The 12,778-nt window shown below is 38.4% G+C and overlaps 1 protein-coding gene across 2 annotated transcripts in view; it reads left to right on the forward strand.

Moving 5' to 3' along the window:
* The window catches only part of LOC126830612 (gamma-aminobutyric acid receptor alpha-like), a 50,521-nt gene that overhangs the window by 27,069 nt on the left and 10,674 nt on the right, over window positions 1–12,778 (forward strand). For both annotated transcript variants that reach the window (XM_050561013.2, XM_050561014.1), the window contains 3 exons: window positions 4,582–4,649; window positions 5,975–6,195; window positions 9,748–9,830. In XM_050561013.2, coding sequence (XP_050416970.1) covers window positions 4,582–4,649; window positions 5,975–6,195; window positions 9,748–9,830 — 372 coding nt within the window. The remainder of the gene's footprint in view (window positions 1–4,581; window positions 4,650–5,974; window positions 6,196–9,747; window positions 9,831–12,778) is intronic.

A 12,778-nucleotide genomic window follows, 5' to 3' on the forward strand; every position in this document is an offset into this window, starting at 1 on the left:
GACTATAAAAACTTATGTTTCTCAAAACCACGTGTCTCCGTTGCATGGTTCCGGCTTTCACCGTCGTTATGTTAAAGGGTAATTTAGATAGAACTAATTCGACCGACACTGAAAAAGCACTAAACTTGCCTTCATTATTGTTATAACTTTTAAAAGTCAGTACATAAATATCGCAAGTTTCATGGACATAAGTTAAATATAGTTGATCAATATGACATAATGTGGATAGAAAGATATAAATATCTCTGTTATAAAAGATGAATATTTGTTGATCCTAACTACGCGTGTGTTTTCATCAACATTTAACACTTGCATACCATTGTTTGGTTTGTTTGTATTGCATCTATAACTGCTTCTGTGTGTAATGGGGTTGCCTCATAAAATGATCGTCTTCAGAAAAGCAAACATGTGAGAACTGTTCATTAGTACATTTCCTATTGTGTTTCCGGGATGGTATTTTCTCGCGTGTCCCACGTCTTTTACTTTGTTTATAACGTTGTTGTGATTAAGCAAGCCAGCTTCCGGCTGTCGGGAGTCAAATCTATTTAAGTTGACGAAGTATTGAAACAATGCGAATTTAAAGCAGTGAGTCTCTTTCCTTAATGGATTAACTCTTCCCAATAAGATCTTGAAAGCTTTGAAGTTGAAAATGATCATATGGTTATTCTGTAAATATATTGCGGATGGATTGAGTAATAAAACGTGTGAAATAAATAAAAGGTAATTTGGGGACTAACATAATAATGGTTCAATATTATTTCAATAACGTGGTTGCGCATAGTGGTCTTTAGGTTTGATAGGTGACATTATGCCAGTTGACTCAATGACAAATCTTATGATCTAAAGCGATGGCGTTAAACTATTCGCCTGCAAACGACCATTTAAATGATTGCGTTTGCCGAGGTCCCGTGTAGACATTGCCGTACACGTAAAAGAAACCATGGCAGTTAGAATTCGATATAAGAGTGGGGCAGTCGGAACAGAATAGAAGGACATTAAACCCAATTTCACTTTATTTCATGATTGAGTTTGTTTAGAGATATTCGATTGTCCACAATCTGTTGGCAAGTTCACGTTATCTGTGTCTAAATATCACCAACAATTTACTCATATACTCTGTGATAAAAACCCGAGACTAATTCATTTTAGATGTGAAAAATGACACCTCTTTTTAATTAAATTGGGAGTCGAACTGGTAAAGAACACCGTCTATACAGGAAGAGTGGTCATATCATTTACAATCTTGCACCAGTGTGTCTTGCCACAACAAGGGTGGGATTCTCTAGGTAGTATGGCGTCTAAATCAAGTCTAGGATTGTGTGTGTTCTAATTCAAAATATGACAATTCCTAGACAGATAAAGAAATATGTATTCATATAGACCGTTTTTCCACTACTCGCAGACCCCCTGGGACATTTTCTAAATATCTAAGGAACCCTCCTACGACAAAATCTGTCTTTACTCTGGAACGTTAGCATTCCTTTTAACGACAGACTCATATCAGTTAATGAAATTCATTGACCGAATATCAACAATTTTCTATTCAGTTGTATGTGGTTATCTTTCTTTTATGGTTATCTCCCCCCCCCTCCATCGACTTCGCACCGCGGTGTTGTCCGAGAAAGTCCCTTGGGTTTTTCCGGTGTGTTTGCCATTTGGGACGAAAAACAAAGACCGCGTGTTCACATTGGCGTGCACGTTAAATAATCATTGACAGTTGGATTTCGAAATAATAGTAGGGCGTAGCCCCGCTGTCTGGGCAAAATTTCCCTCATAACACACTGCATAGCGCATCCCAGTCTTCATTCACCCAGTCGGTGCGGAAAAACAGGACGTTAAATCCCATTTCATTCCATTGCATTACTTCCACTGATGTAATCTTATAAAGAAAATATATTTTGCCCTTCGCGTACATTTTAATCAAAAATCATTTACAACGCTGAAACGGTTAAGGTCAATTTGTTTAGATTTAAATGTAACAATTTATAACTATATAGTTGGAATATCGATCTGTGACCTTTAATTATAACGGTATATCTCAATAGACGTCTGCAAAAACTTGTTATATTCCTGTTGTTCTGATAAATTCCCAAAGAACCACACAACTTTGTTAAGAAAGTACAATTAAATGAACCCCGACTAAATCAAAGTAAAAGAGAAAAGATTAGTGATTTTTACTAAGTTCCTTAAAAAAACCTACAAACCTTTAATAACATCACATGTGCGTGCATTAGCCTGGTGCGAAGGGTTAGTCTGTTGTAACACCGACGCAACATGTGCGTCACATGACGCAACCGGGGCGCCATCCTGCGTCGCCGTGAGTGTTTTCAATTGCAGCAAAAGGCTAGGCAAACCTGACGCAAGTACCGCGGTAGCTGATGCGTCACAACGCTAAGGTGCGCATAGAACTATAAATATCTATACAAAAAAACACATACTTGTATGGTGTTACTATTTGCGTTACCGTTGAAGTAAAGCGGATTTTGGCAAAATTTTGAACTCTTTCAAAAATGAAATGAAATGGGGTTTAAAGTCCCACTGTCCAGCTCCTATATTGGGCTAATGAAGACAGGCATACGCCATACAGTATGCTATGATGGAAATTTTGCCCGGGTAGGCCTAGTGGCACTATGCCTACTCTTATATCGAATTCCAACTGCCAATGTATACACGGCACCTTGGTTTTTCGTCCTATTCCAACAAGTAGACAGCTGTCCTGCACCACTGACGAGGGGAATCCTCGTTGGGCAATGCAGCGATCGAACACGCGACCTCCAGGCTAGCGAGCCAGCGTCTTGCCCACTTAGCCACCGTGGCTCCCTCTCTCTTCCAATAAACGACGGGGCTTTTAACATTACGTCATCGAAATAACGACACACGCCTTGCGCTACCTCGGTTTTCACAAAGCGCATGCGCAAACATGACGAGTAAAAACTAATTTTAACTGAGCTACATGATTAGCCACTAGCCAGGACGAAGTAAAAACTGTCGTCATCTAGTCTCGGAGAGTTTGTTGTGAGTTGCACATTCTTTATGTTTGTGATTTGCTCGATCCGTTTTGAAACACAGTTTAAGCGCAGGGCCCCGATTCACGAAATCTTAACTAAAGATAAAATCAAAATTTTAGTAGATACTTCAATTTTGATTGGCTAAGCAATAAAATCAATCTAATATTATCCAATCAAATTACTAAAATTTGGATTTTATCTTAGTTAAGTTTTCGTGAATACGGGCCAAGGTTAAGCTAGCCAATATGAACTAATTTACAGGTCACGTGATACATCATTTCGTCAACGCTAGCAGCTTAAGCGCAGTTACGATCCCGACCTATTAGTCTAACTATGATCGAAGGCGACATTAGCTGGCAGTTTTTACTGATGCCATATCAATATGGAGTCGTAGGGTTTTTGCTGGGTTCCAATAGTTTTGTTGTACATGTATATGCTTTGCTTAATGTTAAACTGATTCCAAATTTTTCAAATATTCCATCTTACTTTAGGATTCCAATTCAACACATTTACATTCATCGATACTTCATGTGCATTATGGATGCTATTATTTTTATAATGCGTTAAAATTATACAATAATGACGCAAGACCAAAAGGCAAACTGATCACTATATTATGATAATGTCATAGTGTGATCGGTAAACCGAATAACTTTATGCCAGCATTATATCTAAAAATCAGGGACCAGACGTATCAAAATATAAGTCTCTTAACAAACAAAAAATAACAAATTATTCTACCGAATTAAGCAACTGACAGGTGATCCTTTTCCGGTGAACAGAAAGATTGTGCATCATTCGGCGTTAAGCCCATGTGCGCGTTTTAAATTGGCCTGGTCCATGCCAGTATCATGCAAAGCTCCATGTAGGTCGAGAAAAACCTTAAGAATTTGTCAGTCACGGATCTCACTTGGCATGGTTGACGCCTGTGGGACTTTGTGTAGAGCCTTTGGGGTGGAACGATAAAACGAGAAGAACCCCTCTACTTATTGGGGTATACTCAAGGACCCGCAACAATTGGAATTCTAAAAAGAGTAAGCCGCTAACATCTTTATTTTAATCCGATGGAATCGAAGTTGAAAGATATTTTGATATTAAATGATAAATAATTAAACAGGCGTTATGCACGTACCGACTTAAGTAATGATGATCGAGACTAGGCCTAAAATTCAATCGCTAAATTCTCGGTTCAGAGTCGATTAATTTGACTGAACTGCAAGCTCTTTATCTAATCTCCAAAATAATGTATCTCTAACGTAAAAATGGAAAATCGAGACTGTTTATTATCGTAGCAATGACAATCGAGACTACACTGTAACTGTAGCGGCGGTAGCTCGGCTTAGAGTGAAGTAATTTGACTGAAATTTTCAACATATTCGCTTCCCATAATCTATTTTTTAACTATTATAGCGAAAACTGTCAGCTCTTTATCTAATCTTACATAATACCCCTTCAATTTAATTATAATTTAGCATGGATTAAAACGTGGGAAATTCAATATTGTTCCAAAAGTCAGCTTGTTTAAAATAGAGTATATAATAAGGACAATAAATACATCATATATATATTTTAGGTGGACCTGTAACAGTGAATGCTGATATTTTATTACGATCCATGGGACCAATATCTGAACTAGAAATGGTGAGATGTATTTATTTATAGTTTAAAATGTTGATAGTATTTCCTTCGCTGGGAGGCTGGATGACCGAATGGTTAGCGTGTGCGCGATGTTCCATCAGGTCTGTCATTGAGTCAACTGGCGTGGTTTCGATTTCCCGGTTGTACGTGACAAGGAGTTGGGTCGTCTGTCCAACCTCGTGGGTTTTCTCCGGGTCCTCGGTTTTCCTCCCACTGCTAAAGACCCCTATGCGCAAGCGAATTATTGAAATAAAATTAAACCAAATGGTAGTCCCGAAATGGCCTAGTTTGTGTCGTGTGGACGATAAACCCCATTTCTCTCTCATTTCCTTCGCTTAAGCTGTGACTTTGGCTCACTAACTTGGAGGGGGGGGGGGTCGATCCGGGTGCGGGCCGAGAAAGTTCATCGGGATTTTCCAGCATGGCTCCCCCTTGTCTGTGGTGCAGGACAGAGGGCCTGATAAAGGACAAGTATAAAGTCGTTCGGATGGGTCGGAAATCGTGGTCAAGTGTACAAATTGGCGTGCATGTAATAGAACCCTTCACGCTGTACGGGGAAGATTCTCCTAATAGCCCTGTAGCTGCAGACCAGTATGACATTAAACCCAATTTCATTCCATAGCAACCTGGGTGAATTGACCGGACATCTAAGTCGCCGTTGGCGTATGCTCCGTTGTTTTCAATGGATTAGATACGCTTGTTGATATTATGTTTCTCATATCAAATACAACACATCCTTTTTAAACTTTCTTTTGAATTTCAAGTAATATTCGTTGCCCGTAATTTGTATGTATACTATTAGTAGGGGTCACAACCCCGAGATCCGTGATCAATTTTCAGGCACAAGGTTTAACGATGAATTCTGATAGAAGGGGCTCTATAGTGAAGATACATGGAGTTTGCTATCTCTGAAAACTACGGACCAACTTTAGGAGGGCCAACAATGGTCCGAAATAGAATTTTGCTTGATAACGGCGCAGCAGTCTACGCCAAATGTCTGGAGGGTTTGGTCGGCCGAATGGTTTAATGCTTTAGATTATACAATATGTCATTGAGTCACGTGGCGTGGTTTCGATTTTCCGCTTGTAGCCTCGGGGTGGTCTCCATTTTCGTCCCACTGCTAAAGACCCCTATACGCGGTATCAAAATCCCTTCAAACGCTTCCGGCAGTGCAAAATGTCCCTCAGGGCACACTGCATGGTGTATACATAAAATAAAAGGAGGAAATGATTATACATTTCCATAATAAATATGCGTTTTTGTTAATTTGTTTTTTAAAAAAAAAGATAATAAGTAACCTTTTTTGTTTAAAAAAATTATCTTTTCAGTCGTATTCGTTAGATTGTTATTTTCGTCAGACGTGGGTGGACAAAAGATTATCGATGAATATATCCCTAGAAAACGTATCACTGGGTATTAAAATATTGGAACGAATATGGCATCCAGATACCGTCTTTTATAACGGTCATAATTCCTATCTCCACATCATTACAACTCCTAATAAATTTCTCAGAATCAGTCCAGATGGTGGGATTCTATACTCTCAAAGGTAATTCTAACCCTTCATGGGTTTCTTTTTTTAAGCTTTTAATTCCATTTATAGCCTGTTTCATTATTGTATATCATATAATGTTAATCACGTTGTGAATTATGAGTTATTCAATGTAATAATAAGACTACAATGTCATCGTGACTCGTGCTCATGGTTGTAAAACGTGGATATACTGGGAAAGGATCAGGGCCGCTGGACAAACAATTGAAATGAAATGAAATTGGGTTTAACGTCCTACTTTCTGCTCCGATTGAGCTAATGAAAACGTTCATACTCCATACAGTGTGCTATGAGGGACATTTTGCCCGGACAGCGGCGCTACGGCCTACTTTTATATGGAATTCCAATGTGTGTACACGGAACCTCTGTTTTTCGTCCCATCCGAACGACTAGACAGCTGTCCTTGCCAGGCCTTTCTTCCTGTACCTTTCTAGGCCATGAGCACCGAGAGCGAACCCGCGGCCTCCAGGCTAGCGAGTCGCCGTCTTGCTCATCTAGCCACGGTTGCTCCCATGGACAAAGAAACAAATTGTCATTTTGTGACAAAAAATATTGTACGCTTTGTATGTTTATGGTAAAGTGTACAACAATTTGCAATTATAATTCGACAAGACAAGTACCATTTGTCCAATTATTTACATGTTTCCTTGTCTGAGTCATCCTGGCTAGATGAGCAAGACGTTGGCCCATTAATCATGAGGTCGATGACTCGAAAGTTCATTCCTCAGGATTTCCCGGCGTGGTTTTCCCTTCTTGTCAGTAGTGCTGGAAGAATATCTTAGCAAGGAAAGGTGTTTAGCCGTTCGCATGGGACGAAAATCCGAGGTAAAGTGTACTCGTTGGCGTGCGCGTAAAGTCTAGCACTGGTTGAGGGATTTGGTAGCTCACAGACCAGCCGCAAGAAATCGGGTGAAAAATTTGCATATGCAGGACCAATAGTCTCTACGGCCTGTTTGCGATTTTCTACGGTGCTGAACACACGGAAGTGACGCATAAGTCTCGCGCACAGGGTTACTAAAAAATTTCCCCCGTAGAATGCCCGTAGTAGCTTTAACAAAATCCCTTGAAACTCCTCCGTCATTCCAAAATGTCCCTTATGGCACACTGCATGGTGTATACACGTACGTCTATATTAAACCGGTTGATGCAGAAAGGATGAATGTTAATTAAACACCAGTTTATTTCATTTCGTTTTCATTCCATTCATCCTGAAAATATAGCGTGGTTTATAAATAACATAGCTGTAAGAATATCACCATCTCAGTAATTCTATTTTACTTAACCGCTGCAATTATTTCAATTCGATTTATTAAGTAAATAAATAACAAAAATATTAGTTTGTCAATAAATTTATCTCACAGTTGTCACTGGTGTGATCATGCACCTAATCTCCAAGAAAAAAAAATCACTTATAAAATCCAACGCTATATAATGAGTTACAGCTTTTTTGACTGCTTTATACACGAATTTGATTTATTGCGTCCATAATTCGTAAATGATGCGCATATTTTTATCAATTTGAAATGCATTAACGAAAAAGGTAACTTGTTTAGTGTTAATCAAATCGTTAAGAGTTTCATTAGATAACCGTATAACAATATTATTCACGGCTCCGTACTTCATGGATTGAGGTGGGCTAATTTCCTGTTTTCGTATAAATCATGCACATTAACTGACAGTTATTGACTATCGATTTCCATAAATATCAGATATTATGACACTCGCCAGCGACAATGAGCAGGAAATGACAGCAAAGACTCGGAATCATCACCGTATATCACGATTCACTGTCATAGATAAATGGCGCGTTATGCTCATGTTCATGATTTGCTTCCGTTCATATTGTTTGATACTAGACAGAACGTGTGGTTAACGTCACAATTATAAATCACAGGATACACGGTCCTCACCTGGATAATTTAATATATGACATATTGATAATATAATACTAGTCTCATTCATCCAGCATATGCAAGGCCATTGTTGCTGGGGTTTAACGTTTTACTTTTCTGTATCAAGGGAAATTTTGCCCGTATTCTATATTGTCAATGATACTTTTTTCTTGCACGTCGACGTGTAAACCTGACCTAAGTTTTCCATACCACCTAAACGACTTGACTGTCGTTCCTTTTCCAATTGGCATGATGAAACCACGCTAGAACACCCCGAGGAACGATACCAGGACCCTTTGGTTAGTGAGCCGGCGCATTACTCAATAAACCACCAGTGAATCCCTACTTTCATCTATAAAAACAATAGCAATATTTAAAGAAAAGCAAGTTTGTGGGTTCGATATAGGAAACTTGAATACATTTTAAAATAACTTCATGAAAACAAGTTTTTATAAGGAATTTTATCGTGTTATTTCCATTGTATTCGTAGCAGTATTTAACGATAAACAAGCTTGCAGAGATGGTGCATTGATTACGTTAGATTGGAATGAATTGTTCTTCAAAAAATATCCTGTTCTAGGTCCAGAATATCTTGCTGTTTACGTGACAGATATGAAAGGCAATTTAAAAAAATGAACAAGATAGCTAATTAATAATTCAGTTTTCATTTCACGTTGCATGACAAGCACCCACCAAGGTGGCCAATAAAACAATAGTCACTGACATTCGCAGATAATTAAGGAAATTGAAACTGGCGCATTCTTATGTTGTTACTTTTTTGTTTTGTTTTTTGTTTTTTGTTTTTTTCTGTGCGAAAATGTAAAACAAAAATTGTAGAACAATCTAATGTTCTTAATACCATAACGAATATGTATTATCCATTTTTGTTTGGCAAACATCATTTATTCCAGAAATAATAAGCTTACTCTGACCCGCACATGACACTCGTCACAGTCAATAGCGATCTGCAGCAATGATGTTTTAAACACATTTCGCGAATTATTGTACACCATCGAGAGTGACAATTCAGCGAAAGATCAATGCAAGTCTCAAAGTTGCATGGGGCAGAATATGCTTACTTTGTTTGGAACATCCGAAACTGCTTTCCAATCGGCGCTAGTTTTACCCTCAGGGTTTTATTGTCGATTAACAGGAGCCCGCTGTTGTTTAGCCATTAGGGAATTGAATTCTGGTCTAGAATTTAGCGATTTCGAATTCCGGTGGCAGTGTCGTAATTCCGATGGCACAAACCAATGGCGTCCATTCTTGTACAAATTTGCATACACATACCACACCCCTTCCAATAATTTAAAATTCAGCCAATGGCCATTTTTAACCAGTCCGTTATGCTAGGTCCTACTATCACGATTCACGCTACGATAGGTAATCGTAATGATCCTATCTGGTCTTATCATGTATTGAGGTCAGTCGTAGAAATCGTGTTGATCGTATCGAAACGTATCATAGCGTATCTGCACGTACAAGATCGTGGACTCAATAGGGAAAGTCTTATTGTAACACATCGGGCGACAGTGGGGACCTAGCGTAAGCAATATAACGATCCGTTAGAGTTTAACGAATCATTAAAATAGCTGAGTTTTGAGCAACCGGTCCCTGGTATTGACATGAATTTCAGTTAAATTTCTTTCTGTTCCAGGTTAACAATTCGAGCTAATTGTATGATGAATTTAAAGAAATTTCCTCTAGATGTTCAACAGTGCCCACTACGTATTGGAAGTTGTAAGTAAGATAAATATTTTTTAAAAAAAAAACATCATTAGCGCATTGGGAATCTTCAATGTTGTGTAAAATACAATGCTCTTAGATTAGCGTTTCGAAACTTATACGAGTCGTAATTACGTTTATCTTCTTTAAACAAGTAGTAATGTCCCTTAAAAGTGTTTCGGGATTATGATCAATCGTCTGAAACTAGAACGTCTAATTCCAGTTAAATGAACCGTCCAGAAGAAGGGAAGATGAGAAGAAGAGAAGAGACCGATTAATGTCCATTTATACTACGCGCGAACACGAAATCTGCGACTTTGCGCGAAAGTGGTCGTATTCGCTTTAAGAATTTGACTATGTATTAATCAAAATTGTTCGCGCAAACTGTTCCCAAAACTTCACACAGAAGGCAATCTCCACCATTTTCCGCGGGAACAAAACTCGACATTGTTCGCGTTAGCCGTCTGTGTAAAAAAGGGTTGCATTCAAATAGTAGTTGATCAGTCAAATGCGACCACCGCGTTCGTGTTCAGATTCGCGGTCGCGGTTGTGTTCGCGCTCCGTACGGACTTTAGACCCCTTATTGCGGCGTGAAGTGAAATGAAATGGGGTTTAACGTCTTACTTTTCTCTACCTTCTTTGGCTGTAAAAGCTTCGACAAATAAATCAACCACCCCAGTATTAATTTTTGCAAGCTTTCTAATTTTCTCAGATATTTAAATGCCGAAAGTTTTAAAACGAAAAACAGAGATAGAATCTTCCACACTTCCGTTGATGCTCTTTATTCTTTTCTGATTTAACTGTCAATGCTAAAGAAATAAATGATTCTCATTAAATAATTGTTAAATAAAGATTAAAGATCTTTTATCAAGCCTGATGTTAAGCCGGAGGGGGGAGAACAAATCTTAGAGCTTTAACCAGCCTTAAAATAACCAATAGGTCAATACGAAAGTAGGATAATTACACTTAAAAAACAAACCTTTTCCTCCATATTTTGTTAGATTTTAACCAGACATTGATTACCCGAGACCTTAAATCAGAACTTCTCATTTAACTGTTGACATGTCGATCGGGTTTATAGAATGTAAAAAAAGGTCGTAAAACTTGGACGTTAAACAGTGACATGTTTGAAGGTTTGAAGATATTTATCAGAGGCAATACACTACAATTATATGGTAAATTTATAAGGATTAGAACTGAATACTATTTGTAATTCTATTTCCACGGGGGCTCAGTAAAGGCACCGACTCGCTAACAAGGACGGTCCAAGTTCGATCCCGGTATTGGTCGAGGAAGTTCCTCTCATCGGGATGTTTTTCTAGCGTTGTTTCCTTTGTCAGTGTAGCAGACATGGTCTTAAAACATGGCAACACTTACATGTTAAGTTGCGCGTAAAATAAAACCTGACAGTTGTAAGTCGTCATGGAGTAGGCAAAAAAGATGTTGTCGGACACGACGTATGCCCATCTTTATTACCCGGTTGGGACTAAAAAGTAAAGCGTTAAACATTATTTCCATTCATTTCATTTCTGATTTGATATTAGATTTTCGCTGTATATTTTTTACCATAGCTTATCTCGCCTACATATCAACGGCATGACTGGACAACTTAACAGCCTTTCTGTCTGGTCATCTGTATTGAGGTTTAATTTTAGGTTCATTGGTTTCTTAATATTTCTCAGAACATCATGCTTATTATGAATTATGTTGAATCATTGGTTCTTGTCCAACTCAATTAGTAATATAATCATTTACTGTCACGACATTCTTCATGCTTTCATTTCTTTTTAAACCTTGGGGAAATCCCACGGTCGTCTTTCAGTGTGATTTACTATATCCGGCGCCATTGAAGGGCGATGTCACAATATGTCATAGTCAGACGACCAGAAAGATACAGCTATCTTCTTATATATGAATTGTCGAGATTTATTTATCTCGATTGACTAATAGAAACTCTATATGATAAAAACATTAATGTCTCTTAGTTTATATACTAATGTCAGCTAGATTGTATTCATTCTATCAATGAGATAACGTTAATCTGAATGATATTTACTGTCGGCAGAAGAAAGACGACAAATCGACTTTGAGGACAGGGTGGCTGCGAAGAGTTGCCATGACGAAAGCGGTCAAACGGGAATCATGGTGCCATCTGAAAGCTGTCTATTGTGATAAACTTATACACTTACTTATATGGAAAAACGCTTGGCGACGAACAGCGGCTAGTCGTTCGGATAGGACGAAACACTAAGGTCCCTTGAATATTATTTCTTCATTATTAATTCAGTGTTTCGTATTTCAAATACAAAGATGTATAATGTAAGAGCTAAATCTTAATGTTGCATAAATTATTATTTATTGACATGACAGGCCCATAATCAACTCTCCAGACCATCGGCCGTGATTTTTAACGGATTGAAACACGGTCGACATTTAATAATTAAATTTAACGATTGATATTGAGGACTTATTATTATTGTTTATTATTGCCACCATGGTAACACCAAGACTACACTATTCTTATAAACACTTCCAGCATTTATAACTTCGCTCAGAAGAAAGTTTTAAATGAAATGGAATGGGGTTTAACATCCCACTGTTCTTCTCCGACTGGGCTAATGAAGACGGAGAAACGTCATACAGTGTGCTATGAGGGAAATGTTGCCCGGACAGCGGCACTACGGCCTACTCTTATATCGAATTCGAACTGCCAAGGGATCTTTTACTTGCACGCCAATTTGTACACGGGACCTCGGTTTTTCGTCACATCCGAATGACTTGACAGCTGTACTTGTCAGGCCATCCTTCCTCTACCACTGACAAGGGGGCCAACACCGGGAGCTAACCATCCACCTCCAGGCTAGCGAGACAGCGTCTTACTCACTTAACCACTGTGGTTTCCTCCGAATAAAGTAATTTGAAATTTCAATATATCACCTCTTAAACTATTATAGCAAGAACTG

The sequence above is a fragment of the Patella vulgata genome, chromosome 8 (genome assembly GCF_932274485.2).
Source record: "Patella vulgata chromosome 8, xgPatVulg1.2, whole genome shotgun sequence".
Classification (NCBI taxonomy): Eukaryota; Metazoa; Mollusca; class Gastropoda; family Patellidae; genus Patella; species Patella vulgata.